General features: G+C 36.8%; 1 protein-coding gene across 4 annotated transcripts in view; it reads left to right on the forward strand.

Moving 5' to 3' along the window:
- Positions 1 to 16,776, forward strand: part of ITGB2 (integrin subunit beta 2) — a 37,287-nt gene that overhangs the window by 15,404 nt on the left and 5,107 nt on the right. For all 4 annotated transcript variants that reach the window (XM_072418612.1, XM_072418614.1, XM_072418611.1 and 1 more), the window contains 12 exons: positions 715 to 803; positions 1,992 to 2,172; positions 2,546 to 2,716; positions 2,879 to 3,120; positions 3,990 to 4,145; positions 6,978 to 7,073; positions 7,238 to 7,327; positions 9,832 to 9,972; positions 11,495 to 11,679; positions 13,260 to 13,504; positions 14,873 to 15,086; positions 16,226 to 16,434. In XM_072418612.1, coding sequence (XP_072274713.1) covers positions 715 to 803; positions 1,992 to 2,172; positions 2,546 to 2,716; positions 2,879 to 3,120; positions 3,990 to 4,145; positions 6,978 to 7,073; positions 7,238 to 7,327; positions 9,832 to 9,972; positions 11,495 to 11,679; positions 13,260 to 13,504; positions 14,873 to 15,086; positions 16,226 to 16,434 — 2,019 coding nt within the window. The remainder of the gene's footprint in view (positions 1 to 714; positions 804 to 1,991; positions 2,173 to 2,545; positions 2,717 to 2,878; positions 3,121 to 3,989; positions 4,146 to 6,977; positions 7,074 to 7,237; positions 7,328 to 9,831; positions 9,973 to 11,494; positions 11,680 to 13,259; positions 13,505 to 14,872; positions 15,087 to 16,225; positions 16,435 to 16,776) is intronic.

Below are 16,776 nucleotides of genomic sequence, written 5' to 3' on the forward strand. Positions count from 1 at the left end.
AGGATATACTTTAGTTTTGGAAGGAAGCGATGTTGGGGGTTCAATAAAGGAAAAGGTACAATTGAATTTAGAGCCTTGGGTTTGCTTAAGGTTCAAGCTTAGGGCTATGGTGTTTAAGTCCCATTGTTGTTCTAGAAGGTTATAAATAATCATGAAAATATTGAATAGGGAAGCTAAAGCAGCCACATCTCAATTATAAATATAACTGGTCAAATAGACAGGACAAGGAAGCCATCAAGTCCATCTGTTTTACTTAATCTCAAAGGTTAAATATTGGGAAGATGATGAACCTATTAATGAGGGTGTTAGGTTAGGTATCATAGTGGATTTTAGGGATGTTGATGGGAACGGAAGGTCTTCTGTCAAATGCCTACAGTTGAGTTCCTAGAGCTTTCACTTGATGTAATTCTGAAATAGTCTATGGTTGGTCCATGTCACTAAGCACAAGTGGATTTGGAAATTATTTACATTACGACATTATATTTAAAGTGGGATATTAAAATGATGAAAAAGCAAAATACCTTGTGCCACAACCTAAAATCTAGGTTAATGTTATAGAAGAGCACATTCAGAAGTGTAGGGGATTGTGTAAGGTACCACCAGATCTTGTATTTGTTTTTTGTATTACATTTTTTTGAGTCACTATATATAGAGTGTATAAAGCTTTGACAGAGACTGGTAAAACTTACATTTATGCATTGCCCTTTGTTCTAGCTCATGCACAAAAATGCATTAATGTTAAAGCAAACACTTGCCAAGAATGTATCCAATCTGGTCCACACTGTGCTTGGTGCAAGAAGTTGGTGAGTAAACTTTTTGAAATTACTCTATTTTAGTTACCTATTTTTCAAGTTTGAATCAGTAAATAAAGTTTGCTTGTTATAACAATTTGCCAATAATCTACTTGTAAATGAAAATGCTGATGTCCTTTTGGTAAGAGGAACTAATAACAAATGAGCATATGCAAAAATGTTAAAAAAAAGTTAAATCAATATTAATATCTGAAATTACCTGTGAACATTACTTTGATTTTAATTTAGCTTTACCTACCCCCTCCCAAATCATCTTCAGTGTTAGAAGTCAAAGGTAACCTAAAGTATCTTGTTAACTACCTGACTTTGGTGACATTGTTGTGTACCCGGTAGCTGAAAGACAGTGTAGGGTTGGTCATTTGACCAGGCAGAAGCAGTCTGAAGTATAAAGCTTAAGAACATGCTCTGTTAAGGTCCTAAACAAATGTAGCACAGTACCTTTATTTTTATTTCTACCTATAATAATAGGGGAGTTCTCAATAATGTACTGCATGTGGTTTTTACATAAATTGTTATAATTTATTCATACTTTGGGCCTGATTTATTAAAGCTCTCCAAGACTGGAGAGGATACACTTGCATCAGTGAGACTGAGAGATCCAGAAAACCTGGAATGTATCTGGTCCATGATTGAAAACAATTGGTAACAAATAGCAAATGGCTTTAAAGAATTGTATTCCAGGTTTACTGGATCACCCAGCTTCAACAATTAAAGTGTCTCCTCTCCAGCCCTGGAGAGCTTTAATAAATCAGGCCCTTTGTGACTCTGATATTTGTGTTTTGACACCTCCACATTATGACTATCTGAAGGAAGAACAGTATGGCAGTAGTGGGAAAGGGGAGAAGAGCGTGGGAGGGGAAAAGTGTGGCTGTTGTGGGAAGGGGAAATTTGGGTGTAGTGGGAAGGAGGAGTAAAATGTGGGGAGGAATGTGGCTATGGTAGGAAGGTGGGGATGTAGATGTGGTGGGATACAAATGTGTGTAACACACTTACACCTTTCCATTGCTCAACTAATCACTGCAAAAAGAAGTTGGCTCCCAGTAACTACAGAATTTCAGAATAATATAACTGAGAATAAAGAGAATATGCTTTACTGCAGTGTAGTGAAATGGTTACTGTGAAAATTAATTATTGTTACTAATCATTTTTATTTTGTTACCTGTAATGTTTCATGTTTAGAATTTTACCACTGAGGGTGAGCCGGACTCCGCTCGTTGTGATACCATTAAAGTATTAAATGACAGGGGCTGTAATGGTGATATCATCAATCCAATGAGTAAAATATTATCTAAGGATTCCCAAGCTCTAGATGATAGAGTACAGCTGACACCACGGCGAGTCGAGCTGCAACTGAGACCAGGTAAGAATATGTTACGTAAGGTATAGTACCAATATAATAGGCATTAAAAAGTAATAGTTTTATGTTCTTTAGTACTTTTTAATTAGAGCGTGACAAAACTTACCAGTTAAACTTTGCCTTTTTATGAGTCTTAAGACACTTTTGTGGTAACCAAACCAAACAAAAGTTAAACAAAACAAATTATAATGCACACACTAAAATGAGTTAAACTGTCTTCGCAGTAAAATACATTTTACTTCTCTTTTAACATTTCCTATAATATTATTGACTGCTCTATATTAGTAAGCATCTACTCAACATGCAAACAGTATCATACCTCTGAATTGAGTAAATCACTTGTGATTTTATGTTTTATTTTATGTAATATCATCAGGCCAAACTGGAGAATTTGAAGTGAAATTTAGACGGGCGGAAGGTTATCCAGTGGACCTATACTATCTTATGGACCTTTCATTCTCCATGCTTGATGACCTTGAAAATGTAAAAAAGCTGGGTGATGACCTGCTTAAAGCCTTAAATAAAATAACAAAGTCTGCCCAAATAGGTAAGAACTGCATTTGTTTTGCTTTTTGCACATATATATTTTTGCTTTTTGCATATATAGCCATTATATATAATGAGGTGTAATAAAATGATCTGGGGCTTAATAAAAATATAGCTAAGATAGGTATATCATTTCATATTCACATAACTTGTTCTTTCTTAGGTTTTGGTTCTTTTGTGGATAAAACTGTACTGCCGTTTGTAAGCACGCATCCAGAGAAGTTAAAAAACCCTTGCCCAGATAAAAGTAAAGCTTGCCAACCTCCCTTTTCCTTCAAACATATCCTCACTCTTACCCCTGATGGAGAAAAGTTTAGAAATGAGGTTGGAAAGCAGTTCATTTCTGGAAATTTGGATTCACCAGAAGGAGGTCTTGATGCCATGATGCAGGTGGCAGTTTGTGGGGTGAGTGAAATCTGTTATCACAAATTAGTCTAACATAAAATGTGGCATACAAATGGAAGTATGGGATGTAGCCTTCCTCCTATGCAATATATGTACTCACTTGTCATAACCGGAACTGCATGAAGGAACAAATGAGTCCTGTACAGTTGTTCAGTCTGTGGAGGGGGAGGACAAGGAGGAAGTGTCCCGCTGCATCCTCCCCATAGGAAACAGCAGTGGTCTTTAGCTGCTGGTAAGTGAATGGCAAGACTACTAGGCAACACCAAAGGAGATCCTAGATTTTACCCAAGACTATAGTTTTTTATTTGTTTAGGATAAAATCTATCATCTGTGCGAATCATGTAAAGGAAACAGTGAAATGTCACAAGGAAACACAGTGAAAAGGTAGGGAAGATACAGTTTATTGGAAAACTGTGTACCTTTTTATAATTTTAGCATATTTGCTTTCATAATGTTCTCAAATGTATTTTACTGAACAGACAAAACTTATAAAGAATGAACAGGACCAGCATCATTTCCAGGTTCATGATGGAGAGCTAACTGTGAAATAACTGAACTAATAATGTATTTGTTGGTGATTGGAAGTAGGGCAAGGTTTATGGAAAATCATACCTACCGTCGTATCTTTTCTGTTTAGATACATTAATGAAGGTGTACATTGAATTTGTCAATGCCTTTTCTCTGTTATAGCTGAGTATCTGAGGATTTCCCCTTGGCAATTAACAGGACTGACCTCAAATTATAGTATGGTTGAGCAGGAAATTGAGGGAATCACTGGTGAAACCTAGTGACAGTAGATTTTACCAGTTGGTTCTATTTAGATTATAACATAGCATTTGTAAATGAATGTCTTGATCATGTTTTCACAGGAGAAGATTGGGTGGAGAAATGTCACAAGGCTAATAGTATATGCTACTGACGATGGATTTCATATTGCTGGAGATGGTAAACTTGCAGCTATTCTAACCCCAAATAATGGAGAATGTCACCTGGATCAGAATGAGTATATAAAAAGTAATGAGTATGTAAGTTTGTGTTTTTTTACTTTTACTACATCCTATTACAGAATGCATTGCTGATCATAAACCTCTGCTGATTAGACAATAAAGCTCAAGGTGACCTTTTTTATGCATACTTTTTTTTTTTTTTGGTAATGCACACGGAAAATATTTTTGCTGACATGTACAATTACAAACTTGATTGGAATTGCCAGCACTGCATAACTTATGATGTAAATGACACATCCTTGATTGTACAAACACAAATAAATAAAACTGGAACTGGGGTCAGGGAAAACCAATGCCTTTACCAAATAAATTATGTTATCATTTTTATATGTTCCTATATATCAATAGCATTTCCTCTTACTTCTTTTTAATTATTCTTTTCTGAGAAGTTAGCTTAGAATAAAACTCTTTAGGTTATATTACAATCTAGTAAATAGGTGAGAAATATATGAGTAATATATAAAATAAATAGACATATGTATAAAATACACAACATTCAAAGGTCACTGAAACTTCAAATTTAGGCTTTATTATTATATAAAAGTGCATAGGGCCTGATTTATTAAAGCTCTCCAAGGCTTGGAAGGATAAACTTTTATCAGTGAAGCTGGGTAATCCAGCAAACCTGGAATGAATCTGGTCCAAGATTCGAAACATTTGCTAGCAAATAGCAAATTACTTTGGAGAACTCTATTCCAGGTTTCCTGGATCACCCCGATTCACTGATGAAAGTGTATCCTCTCAAGCATTGAAGAGCTTAAATAAATCAGGCTCCCAGTATCTGGTGAGGTGACTCCTGTAAACAGTCATCATATGTGTTCCACGGTAAATATCAGGTAAAAGAAACCATTTCATAGAAGAGTCCACATTTCATTGTCTAGCAACAAACAGATTGCCAACACATTTTTGGTTCAAGCAAAATCCTATTTTATAAACCTTATACTTCCCATACTTTGGGTAGTAATACTGAACATACTTTACACTAAGTGCTGACAAAAGTGATCTCTAGAGGGTTTTCCAATAAAAATGCCCTGAATAGTGACCTACTACTGGTAGTAGCGGGATAGGTGGCATGTCGGGAACAGCCCTAGTTTTTGGCTTGATACATTGGACCTGATTTATTAAAGCTTTTCAAGACTTGAGAAGATAGAAGATCAAAGAATAAGCTGTGTGATCCAGCAAACCTGGAATGGATTTCTTAAAAATACTTTGCTATTATTTTTGATCCTGATTCGGATTAATTCCAGGTTTGCTGGATCACCCAGGTTCTCTAATTATAGTCTTTTTATCTCCAGTCTTGGAGAACTTTAATAAATCAGCACAAAATTACTGAAGCAATGCACTGAATGAAACACACCACTGATAATCAGGGTAATTTACAATAGTAAATAGGAGATAATAAATACTCCCGAAATTTACACACAGAGAAATGTAATCATATTTACATATCACATAAATCTTGCTTAAAGTACTTTAACTTGATAAAATCAATGATTTACCCATGTATAAAGCCTTATGTGCTGAAACTGCAAAGACACCATTTGTCCTATTAATAGCGGAAGACTTTTCATATTTGTCATTTATAGATAACATTACAGCTTAATCTGACAGCAGTGAATTATTTAAATACCAAGATGCAATTATTTTTAGAAGGAGATAGATGTGAGCATCTAATAATAAAAAATGAAGGGATGAGAAGCTATTTTTTATGTGTTATTGTGGCTGTTGATATGTATATCGGGTAATAAATTTACTAATTGAATAAAATGAAAGGGGGAGAAATCAAATGTACCCTAAATTTTTGCATCACTAGACTGTCACTTTTATTACATATAAATTGTGCTGACTTGAACCTGAACCAATGAAACCCTGCAACAATAGCATTTCATTGGCTTGTTTTCAAGTCAGTGCAATTACATAAAATTTGCATGTGATTTTGCCTAAAAGATACATTTTCTGCATCCCAATGACTATCTCCAGTTAAAGGTAACACTGGATGGATGCTTTTATTTGCTTGCATGCTTGTTTAGGGTCTGTGGCTGTAAATATAGAAGTCACACACAAATGGGCACCTAACACGTTCAAAAGGAGAGGAGCAATGGCAACTTTCATTTTTATTCTATCTTACAGTTGTACTTTATTCTCTGGTTTTGGTATAAGGATAGCATAGGATAATATTCTATTTTGTGTGCAGAAAAGGGAATGGTGGGTCATTGCTTACAGATATATGTATTTTGGCAAGCCCTAGGATGCCAATAGCTCCAGTCTGCTTTACAACTATGCACTGGTGGTGGCTATGATGTGTGTTAACTCAATAGTCAACCAATGGTGCTATGTGTGCGCTGCAATTTGTTGCCACATATCAACATACATATACAATCCAGGAAATGCTCCTGCCCTTTTGTGTGTTAATATTATTACACAGAATTTTAATAGCACCGACATATTACGCAGCACTGTACAAAGTCCATAGTCATGTCACTAGCTGTACTTCTAAGGAGCTCACAATCTAATGTCCCTACCATAGTCGTATGTCAATTTTGAGGGGAAGCCAGTTAACCTAACTGCATGTTTTTGGAATGTTCATGTGTTTCTAAAGCAGTGCATGAAATAAATGCATGGAATTATTGCATACATGTAGAAGGGCCCACAATGAATATACACAATTGTAGTTTTCTAATCTGAACTTGAATATAACCCTTGTGACAATTTTGCAATCTAAGGACATCTAGTTTATTTACCAATATTTTTCTTTTTGCAGTAGAAACATTGGACACTGGTATTTGTTTAAAATAATTAACTTTGTCACAATTGATTTATTTACTGACTTGCACAATGTCTTTTGAACAGGACTATCCATCAGTTGGACATCTAGCCCAGATGCTCTCGAAGAATAACATACAGGTTGTGTTTGCAGTCACTTCCAACATGGTTAAAACATATGAGGTAAGGGTCTGAAAAAATGTATACATGAATGTAGCTACAAAATCTTCAGCTGACATATTTGCAAAATTGTGTATATGTATCCTCTGCCATAATATTATACCTTCTCAATCCAAGCACAGTGCAGGTGTCTTGTTTTTTAATATTTACCTGTGCTTTAATTTTAGGATCTCAGTAGGCTAATTCCAAAATCGGTTGTCGGTAGACTGTCTGATGATTCAAGTAATGTTGTGCAGTTAATTACAGAGGCTTACCAGGTAAAATGATAATTTCTATAGAAGAGCCATGCATGCAAATTCTGTTGGCTTTTTAGGTCTTTTGAAGGCTCCTTGTATGTTATGTTTTCAATTCATATTGGTGCACATATACTGTACCTGTAATCCTTATTTGAATAAATAACTGAGTGTCTAGGCTCAGATTGTTTTTACCATTTAGAGATATCTCAGCTTTATAGCTTATAACTTTATTATGTCCTGATATATTACACAAGCTTATGCATACTTATACAATTATTTGATGTGTATGCAGTAAACATAAATTTCGACCAGAGCATTCAGTGTATTTATTAACATAACATATTTACCTATGTGTGTATATATATATATATATCTTGGGCTCTTGGGTGCTCCTTTTTGTGAAAGCCTTTTTGTGAAAAGAGAAAAAAATCCCATGCATGCAGAGTGAGATCATCAAGTTATTTATCCAAAATACGTCACGTGATCCCTCGCCCCGAAAAGCACCCGAAAGAAGAGGTGCGCCGCGCCGGCTCAGAGGCGGATGCCAGGACGACGCGGGACCTGATGAAAGACACCTCCAGGTGGTTCAGACTGCCCTACAGGATTGAAGGTAAGTGGATTTTTTTTTTTTGTTTTAAACACTTTTTAGTTTAGTTCCCCTTTAAGTAGGATTGGGGTAAATTTGAAAATGTACACACGTGCAATAATTATCGTTGGAAACAAACAACTAACGACCATTCGTCTGATAATCGTTAACAAAAAAAGTGCACAACGACTGACCAACAACGCTGATGAATGAGGATTGTCGCTGGGAAGGAACAACCATCCCCGCGGATCTGATTGGGTGACGATCGTTCACTATCCATTGTGTGTACGGTCGTGTAGTGATTGCGGATTATTCTGTGGTACACTTTTTCCTGTACATGTCACTTTCTGCATTGCTCAAACGATCTTATCTAGTGTGTGTACAGAATTGGTGGAATATATTTGATCGTTACAGCATGTACAGAATTGTGCACAATATGATTGTTCAAAATAATCGTGCATAATCGTTGATCTGTTGTTTAGTCGTTCATTTTCTAACGACAATTATTGCACGTGTATACCTAGCCTATCTCCTATCCAGCCAGAAAGTGAAGCTCTAGGATTTTTTTCACACATTTGAAAATGATTGTACTTGCAAACAAAGGGTTGCAGCACAATGGGACTACAGGGGAATGTGAAAGGCCTAGAAAGTTTGAAGAACTTAGGGGTCATTACAATTTATAGTTGCAGCCTTTTTTGTTGTGCATTTGTTAAATATGTACCAGCCAAATGCTCTTTCTATAAGAAATTACACTTCCTGACCAAATACAAGTCTGTGAAGGCATTGTTGTGTTCTGGGGTTCCTTAATATGATCAGCCTAAAGAAATCAGCTGACTACCTGAATATACTGAATTACAATCAGTGGATTGTTCCTCCCTGATGGCAGGGGCTTATTCCATAATGACAATGCCTGGATTCATCGGGCTCAGATTGTGAACGGGAAGAGAAGCCTGAGATATCATTTTCACACATGGTTTGGCTACCACAATCCAGACTCTAACTCTATTAGGATTCTTGGGGATGTGCTGGATATAGTGGTTCTACTCTTATATCATCAATACAATCTCTATATCTTATATCATCAATACAATCTCTATATCTTATATCATCAATACAATCTTGGCAAAAAAGTTATTGCACCTCTGGATGGAAGTAAATGTTGTGACATTGCCGAAAGTTGAAACAAAACCTTGGTGAATCCATTCTGTAATCAAAGCTAAATGAGGTCCAAAGAAATATTAGAAATTTTAGAGCAGTCAACTTTTTTGCCAGGCTGTTTATACACAGACCTAAAACATAGAAAAGACAGCGGGGGACTGTTTTGGTCCAACTCTGTATATCTCATAAAAAAAGGGGGTCCCCAACCCCCAGTCTGACAGGTGGACCACGGCTCTGGCCAGTGCACTCCCCAGCTAAGTCAGAAGAAGGACCCCGCTTGGGGGGGTGCACCGGCTAAAGCCGCGGTCCATGTCTCCCATACAGATTGTAGGCTCAGGCTCGGGTTCTGGCATCATGATGTCACTCTGGGGGACGTTTCTTCCCCTTTGAGTGACACACAGCTCCCCCATGCATGCTCGGTCCAAAGTCTGTGCATTTAGTGGTCCGTGAGCTGCAAAAGGTTGGGGACCACTGATATAAAAAAGTTTTTTAAACTGTAAACAAATATAAGATTACTGATTTAAAAACCTCTTTTTTCTAAAAAAACATTTTGTTGTTATTTGTAGAAGCTTAAAAGACGTGTGATAGAAAATAACAGTAATACAAAATTATACCTTGTAGTAAGTTATACAAAAAATAATGATAGGGTTTGCCTATATGTTTTAGCAGCAATACAATCACCTGAGATAAATAAAAACATGAATAGCAGATGTAGCCAAGTAAAATAAAAATGTGGATTTTATAAACTGCCTGCATATAACCATATTTCAATTTAATGCAGAACTTGTCATCTGAAGTTATTTTGGATCATGGCGTCACCCCTGATTCCTTGGATATTCTGTATGATTCATACTGCTCAAATGGTGATACACAATTAGACCAATTGAAAGGAAGATGTAGCAATGTTAAGATCAATGAGGAGGTAAGGTATCTAAAATGTGACTTAATTTGTTACAGCTCAAGTAAATTAAAAATTAACATAAACCAGACAAAAAATAGTACAAATTCTGGTGTGTAGCAGCCTCTAGTGGTGTGTATGGTGTTTGTATTTAAAGAAAGACAATTTGTATAGATTAGATATCCAAGGTGTAGATGGTATATAGTAGAAATTTTACCATTGAAGAATATGGAGATAATGATCATAGAAAAAACAGACTATGAATGTGCTTTTGTTCAAATCTCATTTTTGAAGAACGCTTTTAATAAAAGCACATGATGCTGATGCCTGGGGACAGTAACTATGTAACACATTTATAATACGCACCTAAAAAATATTAAAATATGAATCATGCATTTGCATACAATGAAACACCCTTTATTTGAAAGGATATTAGCTTGATGCAAACACATTTTAATAATATAGAGTGTAAATGTGTACAAACCTTAGATCTATGTAAAGTTTGTCATTTTACATAGCAGGCAGACATGTTTTCTCATGGCACATACAGGTTGAATTTTCTTGATTCATGTTTTCTCAACAGTTGTTACTTTGCCCATTTAGGTGCAATTGCAAAAAAATACAGAGCTCCATCTAGTGGGCAATCTACAAATCTGTTTCATCCAATGACAGAAATATGGACGCATAGAAAGTGTTACTAGATGATAACCACTGCCATTACATAAAAAGTTGGGTATAAAGTACAATTAGAGCTGCATGCAGCTTTTCTAAGGCCCTAAAGACTGTGCTTTTATCACCAGCAAATCCCTGACACTTCCTAGTAGTGTTTAAAGCTCAACTTCAGGCACTAACTTCCTTTAAAGCAGGTTTCCTTAACACTTTTACTTAAACCCAAAATTTCATGACACTTCCTGGTAGTGTTTAAAGCTCAACTCCAGGTACTAACTTCCTTTAAAGCAGGCTTCCCTAACTTTTTTCTTAAACCCAAAGTTCCGTGGTGCATTTTTTGCTTAATTTTACAAGCCTGGTTTAGAAGCACTCCTGATGCTTCCAATAGATTTTAGAGCCTAGCTCCTCAGTGCTGCTAGTAATCTGAGCAATGCTGGTATTAACATCCACAAATTGCTATTTGATAAAGAAAGCCTGAGGCAAATGCAAGGAAGAGAGGGATGAGCATGACCACATGACCTGTGCATGATTACTGTGTTTGAAGTTGGGCTTTAAACATGTAAGACATTTGCCTAACACCTTAAAACTGGGGCTACCAAGGAAGCTGCAGGTACCACTTAATGACTACATTAAGTAACAATTTATGTGCCAATTACATTCAGCTATAAGCTTTCCACCGTCTTTCCATTTTATCCGGCCCATCAATATTTGACTGCGTTACTGGCCAGAGAAAATGTTTAGGAAGACAGGAAGGACAAGCAAGTTTCCACTTTTTTGAAGCAATGCATTAACTAACCTTGACAATTCTAATATTATTTTCATAAAACTGCAAGTGTACAAAAGGCCATTTATTTTGGTTTTATTTTATTTTTTTTAGATCACATTCAAAGTTAAGGTAACAGCAAAAAAGTGTCTTCAGGATCATAGTTTCTTAATCCGTCCACTGGGATTTACTGACAAAGTGGAAGTTAGTATCACAACCACATGTGACTGTGATTGCAGCGATGTAGCAGAAGCTGGGGCCTGTAGTTCCAATGGGAGGATTGTATGTGGGGTCTGCAGGTAAATGTATATTACATAATATACTTCTATATCTACTAATGAAAAACTGGAGGAGTAACAAGGAAATCTTACATGCTGTCTATGGAGACAAAAGAATACTATGCTGTCTGTATGCGATCGCTTTGTGATCAGTAGTAGTCACTAACAGGCAAGCCATATCTTTCCAGCAAACTGTTGCAGCCAGTTTAGGACTAGATAAAATCAGACCTTAACCTCTTTTACATTACCTATTGTTGTGTCACCTGCTGGAAAATGCTAGTTCTGCCCAATTACCACCCTCAGGCATTTATACTAGGTTTAGTGACAAGCTTAGGCTACGTACACACTTGCAATGCTGCTCGTCCGATAATTGGCACAGGGCCGATATCGGTCGAGAATCTGGCGTATGTACAGCGCCCGTCATCCATCGTCTGAATGACCGTCCTGGTGGATCCACGGATGACGAATGATCGTGATGAAAGTGAAGAGGCAGAGCGTGCAGCGGGTGCCAGTCCGTCGTTCTCCCCTTCCCCTCTCCATAGAGCAGAATGGTGCTGTATGTACAGCACTCGTTCATGCATCGTGCTGTCCTTAATCTTTGGAAAGGAATGTGAAAGATCCTTTCCAACGACAATTATTGTCCGTGTGTACCCAACTTTAGTCTATAGGGCCAGTACTTACCTTTCTGCACAACCTTGCTTCCTAATTTTCCCACCAGAGGACCTGAAACTTTTGTGTAAGGGCTCAGCAATCCCTAATTGCAATTGGCCTTCCAGACTATTGATTGAAAAAAGAAAAATGTGGTTATTATATGGTAGGGAGGTAAATGGAATGAAAAAAAAAGTGGGAAAGGAAGGAAAATGTGTCAACAGCTCACATATAATATAATTATAATTTAAAGTTCATTTGTAACGTGTTTACAGGTAGTGTCATTCCTTACCCCCAAACAATATTTCATTAGTGATAAGTGATAATAAGCACATTCTATGTACGATATTTTAAACCATTTCCAAAAATGGTTAAAAAGGAATTTGTTCTTCTGGAAGTTAGTTATAAGGATGATATTTTATAATTATTATATGATAATATATATTGGATATGTGGTGGGAGCAGTGGTGAACTGGGGACTGTTTGGCATGTTTTGGTGTGGCAAAGTTGCATACCAGACAGTAGCACTTGGTCCTAATATTAAAATAGATCAGGTGACTCAGAAAGTTCTTAAGCCATTGGCCCAGAATGATAGCCAGAATATATGGGTATTTTAAGCAGACCAGCAATGGCAGCCTCCATACTAAGTACAGGTCAGAAAGTTAAGGGTTAGGTTAAGGTTGTGGTATCAGGTTAGGTAAAGGATTAGGCATTAGTCTGATGTTGTTAGTTTTATGGCTGGTGTAAACTTTAGGGTTCATATGAGTGTGCTATTAGGTCAGCCTATGAGTTAGATCAAGGTTAGGGGTTGGGATCTATGGGATAGTTTTTTTTCCACACTTTATCATTACCAAAAAAACACTGGGAAAACTACCAGAATCAAGGTCTATTTTCTTTGTCTAATGTCAATGTTCTTTAATGTCTAAATTAACATATCTATTTTTCATTTCCAGCTGTAACAAGGGACATGTGGGGAAGAACTGTGAGTGCCAAACTGGAGGGAAAACAAATCAGGAATTGGAACAGAGCTGCAGAAAGGACAACAGCTCAGCTGTGTGCTCTGGAGCTGGGGAGTGCATATGTGGTCAATGTATCTGCAACAAAAATGAAGACCCTTCCAAATCCATCTTTGGCCAATACTGTCAGTGTGACAACTATAACTGTGAAATGTTCAACAATAGGCTGTGTGGTGGACAAGGTGGGTTCGGTCCAATGGTAATTTTTTTCCTATTGCTGATAGAATGTATTAATCCACTACTGCATTTAGAGGCAACAAGAAACACTATACCCATCACTTCTAAAATGATCTTTTCAAGGGCAATATATTAATCTCTTTTATCATGCTAAAGTCTTAAACCAGCTTTCTGACATCAACTTATGTAACTAAACTTATCCTTAACTAACTAAACTTATCCTTAATTCATTAAGCTGTAAAAATACAAGATTGTCCCCTTAGCTAAAACCCCCCCCCCCAAAAAAAAAAAAAAAATATATATATATATATAAAATGCACAGCTGTTGCTGAATATATTGTATGTAGAGTCAGCATGTAAAGAAACTCCCAACCACTATTGCAGCTGAGTCCAAGTTTACCCGTGCCCAAAATTATCATGGCAGGTGTGGGGATGAGACTCTGCGGGGCATCAGTGAACATTTGTTTGATAAACAGTTGCCCTACAATTGTGTGACAAAAACTGATAAACTGGTAATAAAAAGTTTCCTTAATGTATCACACGGTGGATTTTAGTATGTATACACAAAATTAAAAGTTTTTGGCAGGAAAAAATTTATAGAAATGTGTATTAGGATTATAAAAAAATATTTCTGTGCAACAACACCAACATTTTTGTACTGATATAAACAATCATATTATTACTATTAGTGCTTTTAGCACTTGCTTGATGTGGCAATGTGAATTTTTAAATTTAAACTTGATGTCTGAGATCTGATATGCTGGAAATGACTGGGGAACTATTAAACAAAAGGGCCTGATTTATTAAAGCTCTTCAAGACTGGAGAGGTTACACTTTCATCAGTGAACTTGGGTAATCCTGCAAACCTGGAATGGATCTGGTCCAGGACTGAAAACATTTGCTGACAAATAGCAAATTACTTTCAAGAAATCCATTCCATGTTTGCTGGATCACCCAGCTTTCACCAATGAAAGTGTATCCTCTCCAGTCTTGGAGAGCTTTAATAAATCAGGCCAAAAGTAGTTAGCAAGAAATGGATAGTGTTCTATAACACTTAGGAACACCACTTTGCCTATAGAACACTCTTGCTACGTGTGACACTTCTATGCTTCTTGGTTGGGCCCTGTAGTTTAGTTGTCGGCGATGTTGCCCACACCCTTAAGATCTGAAGTGAGGTCACAGGGCAGATTAGTCCTTCTCTTGTAATAGTAGCATTATAAAATATGCAGGTATAGATACAGCAGAACACATGGCTGCAAAACTCAAATATACAGATAACTCCTATTCTATGCCACATGTCCTATTTGTCCCTAACAATGTCCATATTTACGTTATTTTGTCTAATCTGTAATTTAATGTGGTTTATATCATAGGGAAGTGTAGCTGTGGCATCTGCTTTTGTAATGATGAGTATGAAGGGAGTGCGTGTCAATGTCTAATATCTACTAAGAACTGTAAGAAAGCCGGAGGAAGCATATGCAGTGGCCGTGGGAAATGTGAGTGTAACAAATGCACCTGTAAAGAAGGTTATATCCCACCATTCTGTGAGACCTGTCCTGGCTGCCCTTCTGCATGTCCACGTTTTGGGTAGGTGCTTATGGTTATTTACTTACACACAATTTACACTTTTTTTCCTTAAATGAAAGTACTAATTGACTTTTTTTTATTTGTTCTAAACAAACTGTTACTGTACTGCAGCCTGTTTGCAGCCACACATACATACCTGTTATTTCTCAGGACCTGATTGTAAAAACAGTGTACCATAACTGAGCATTGTGCATGTTCATGACTATTTGTAGCCTCCTGCAGAAAAGCATGTCACAATGTGACAATACAATACCACAAAATGGAAGGCCAGAATAGAGCATTATCACAAACAAGGATCTTAATGACAGGATCACCACACATTATTTTAAAGAAAGTTACAAATGTAAAAATACTGCAGAATACAATGGAACTTATTTTAATTTGGTAAATATTTTGTAGGATTTTTAGTGATTGTATGTATGTATACTTTAATGGACAACTGCAGAAAAAAACCCACAAACATGTAAATCATGAAGCAATATATCGGTTTTGTATCATCTTCTGCTTGGAATAAAATCTAAGATTCTGGACTGTAGCAGAAAATGAGAATTGTGGTATAACCTAACTGCAGTAGAAGAAAATCAGGTCCAGGCTGGCTGTGCAGTCTGGCAGGGTCTTAAAATTTCAGAAATTATTCATACAGAATGGACAGTCCTTTGGTAGATGAAACAGCTTGCGTACAGGTTGACATTAAAAAATCCGGCAACCTCAGGACCTGAGGAGTGCTGGATTTTAGAAAATTCTGTATTTTTTTTTTATACTTACCTCCACACACAGAGCAGCCTTCCTCTCGCAGCACCCGCGGACATCTGGCACAGTTCCAGGCAGCAGGCAGCAGGGACGTCTCAAGGTGTATTTAGTTTAGCAAGCAAGACCTAACAGTTGCTTACGCAAAACAGCGCCATCAAAACATTAGTGGCCAAACAGTGTACTACAGTCCCTGTATTGCAAATGCCATCCGAAGTTAATGCTGGGAAACTGAAGGAACCGGTTTATCGATAGCCGGATTTTCGATTGTCAACCTGTATAAATTAGTCCTTTTAGCTGTTTGCATAGATTTCAGCCTTTTCTAGTTCTGTTTCTTATTTAAATTAGTATTTGTCTTTAATAAGGATATTTTATATATTTTTATAATGCAGTCCTTGTGTTGAATGCTATATAAAGCAAGGAGAACAGAGCTCTAGGAACTGTACACACGCTTGCCCTGGTGTAACAGCCGAAAAAGTGGACAAAATAACCGAAGAGACATTCTGCAGGGAGAAGGATTCAGAGAACTGCTGGATGCAGTATGTATTACAAGAAAATGATGGGGAAGACAGTTACACCATCAAATATACCCTAAAAAGAGGTAAGCAGATGCAGATGGGGGGCCACTAACTATAGAAATGTACAAGTGGGGATTGCAGCACAAAGGTTTCCGTCTGCTAGAAGCTCATACTTCTTCCTTCAGTCACCACATACTTTCTGCTGGGCATATAATGCATATATATTTATACCTAGAGGACCATTGTTTACACCTGCTCTATATGGGGTTCACTTCAAATAAAAGAATAACTCTTTTTTCTAGGTATAGATAAAGTGAGGAATGATTTTGTTTCTGAGGGAAGAGTTAACCTTACTACTAATTTTGGACAGCATTGTAACCGGAAGAGAAATTGATGGAAAATGCTAAATCCTATTATAGCAACAG

The sequence above is a fragment of the Pyxicephalus adspersus genome, chromosome 7 (assembly GCF_032062135.1).
Source record: "Pyxicephalus adspersus chromosome 7, UCB_Pads_2.0, whole genome shotgun sequence".
Classification (NCBI taxonomy): Eukaryota; Metazoa; Chordata; class Amphibia; order Anura; family Pyxicephalidae; genus Pyxicephalus; species Pyxicephalus adspersus.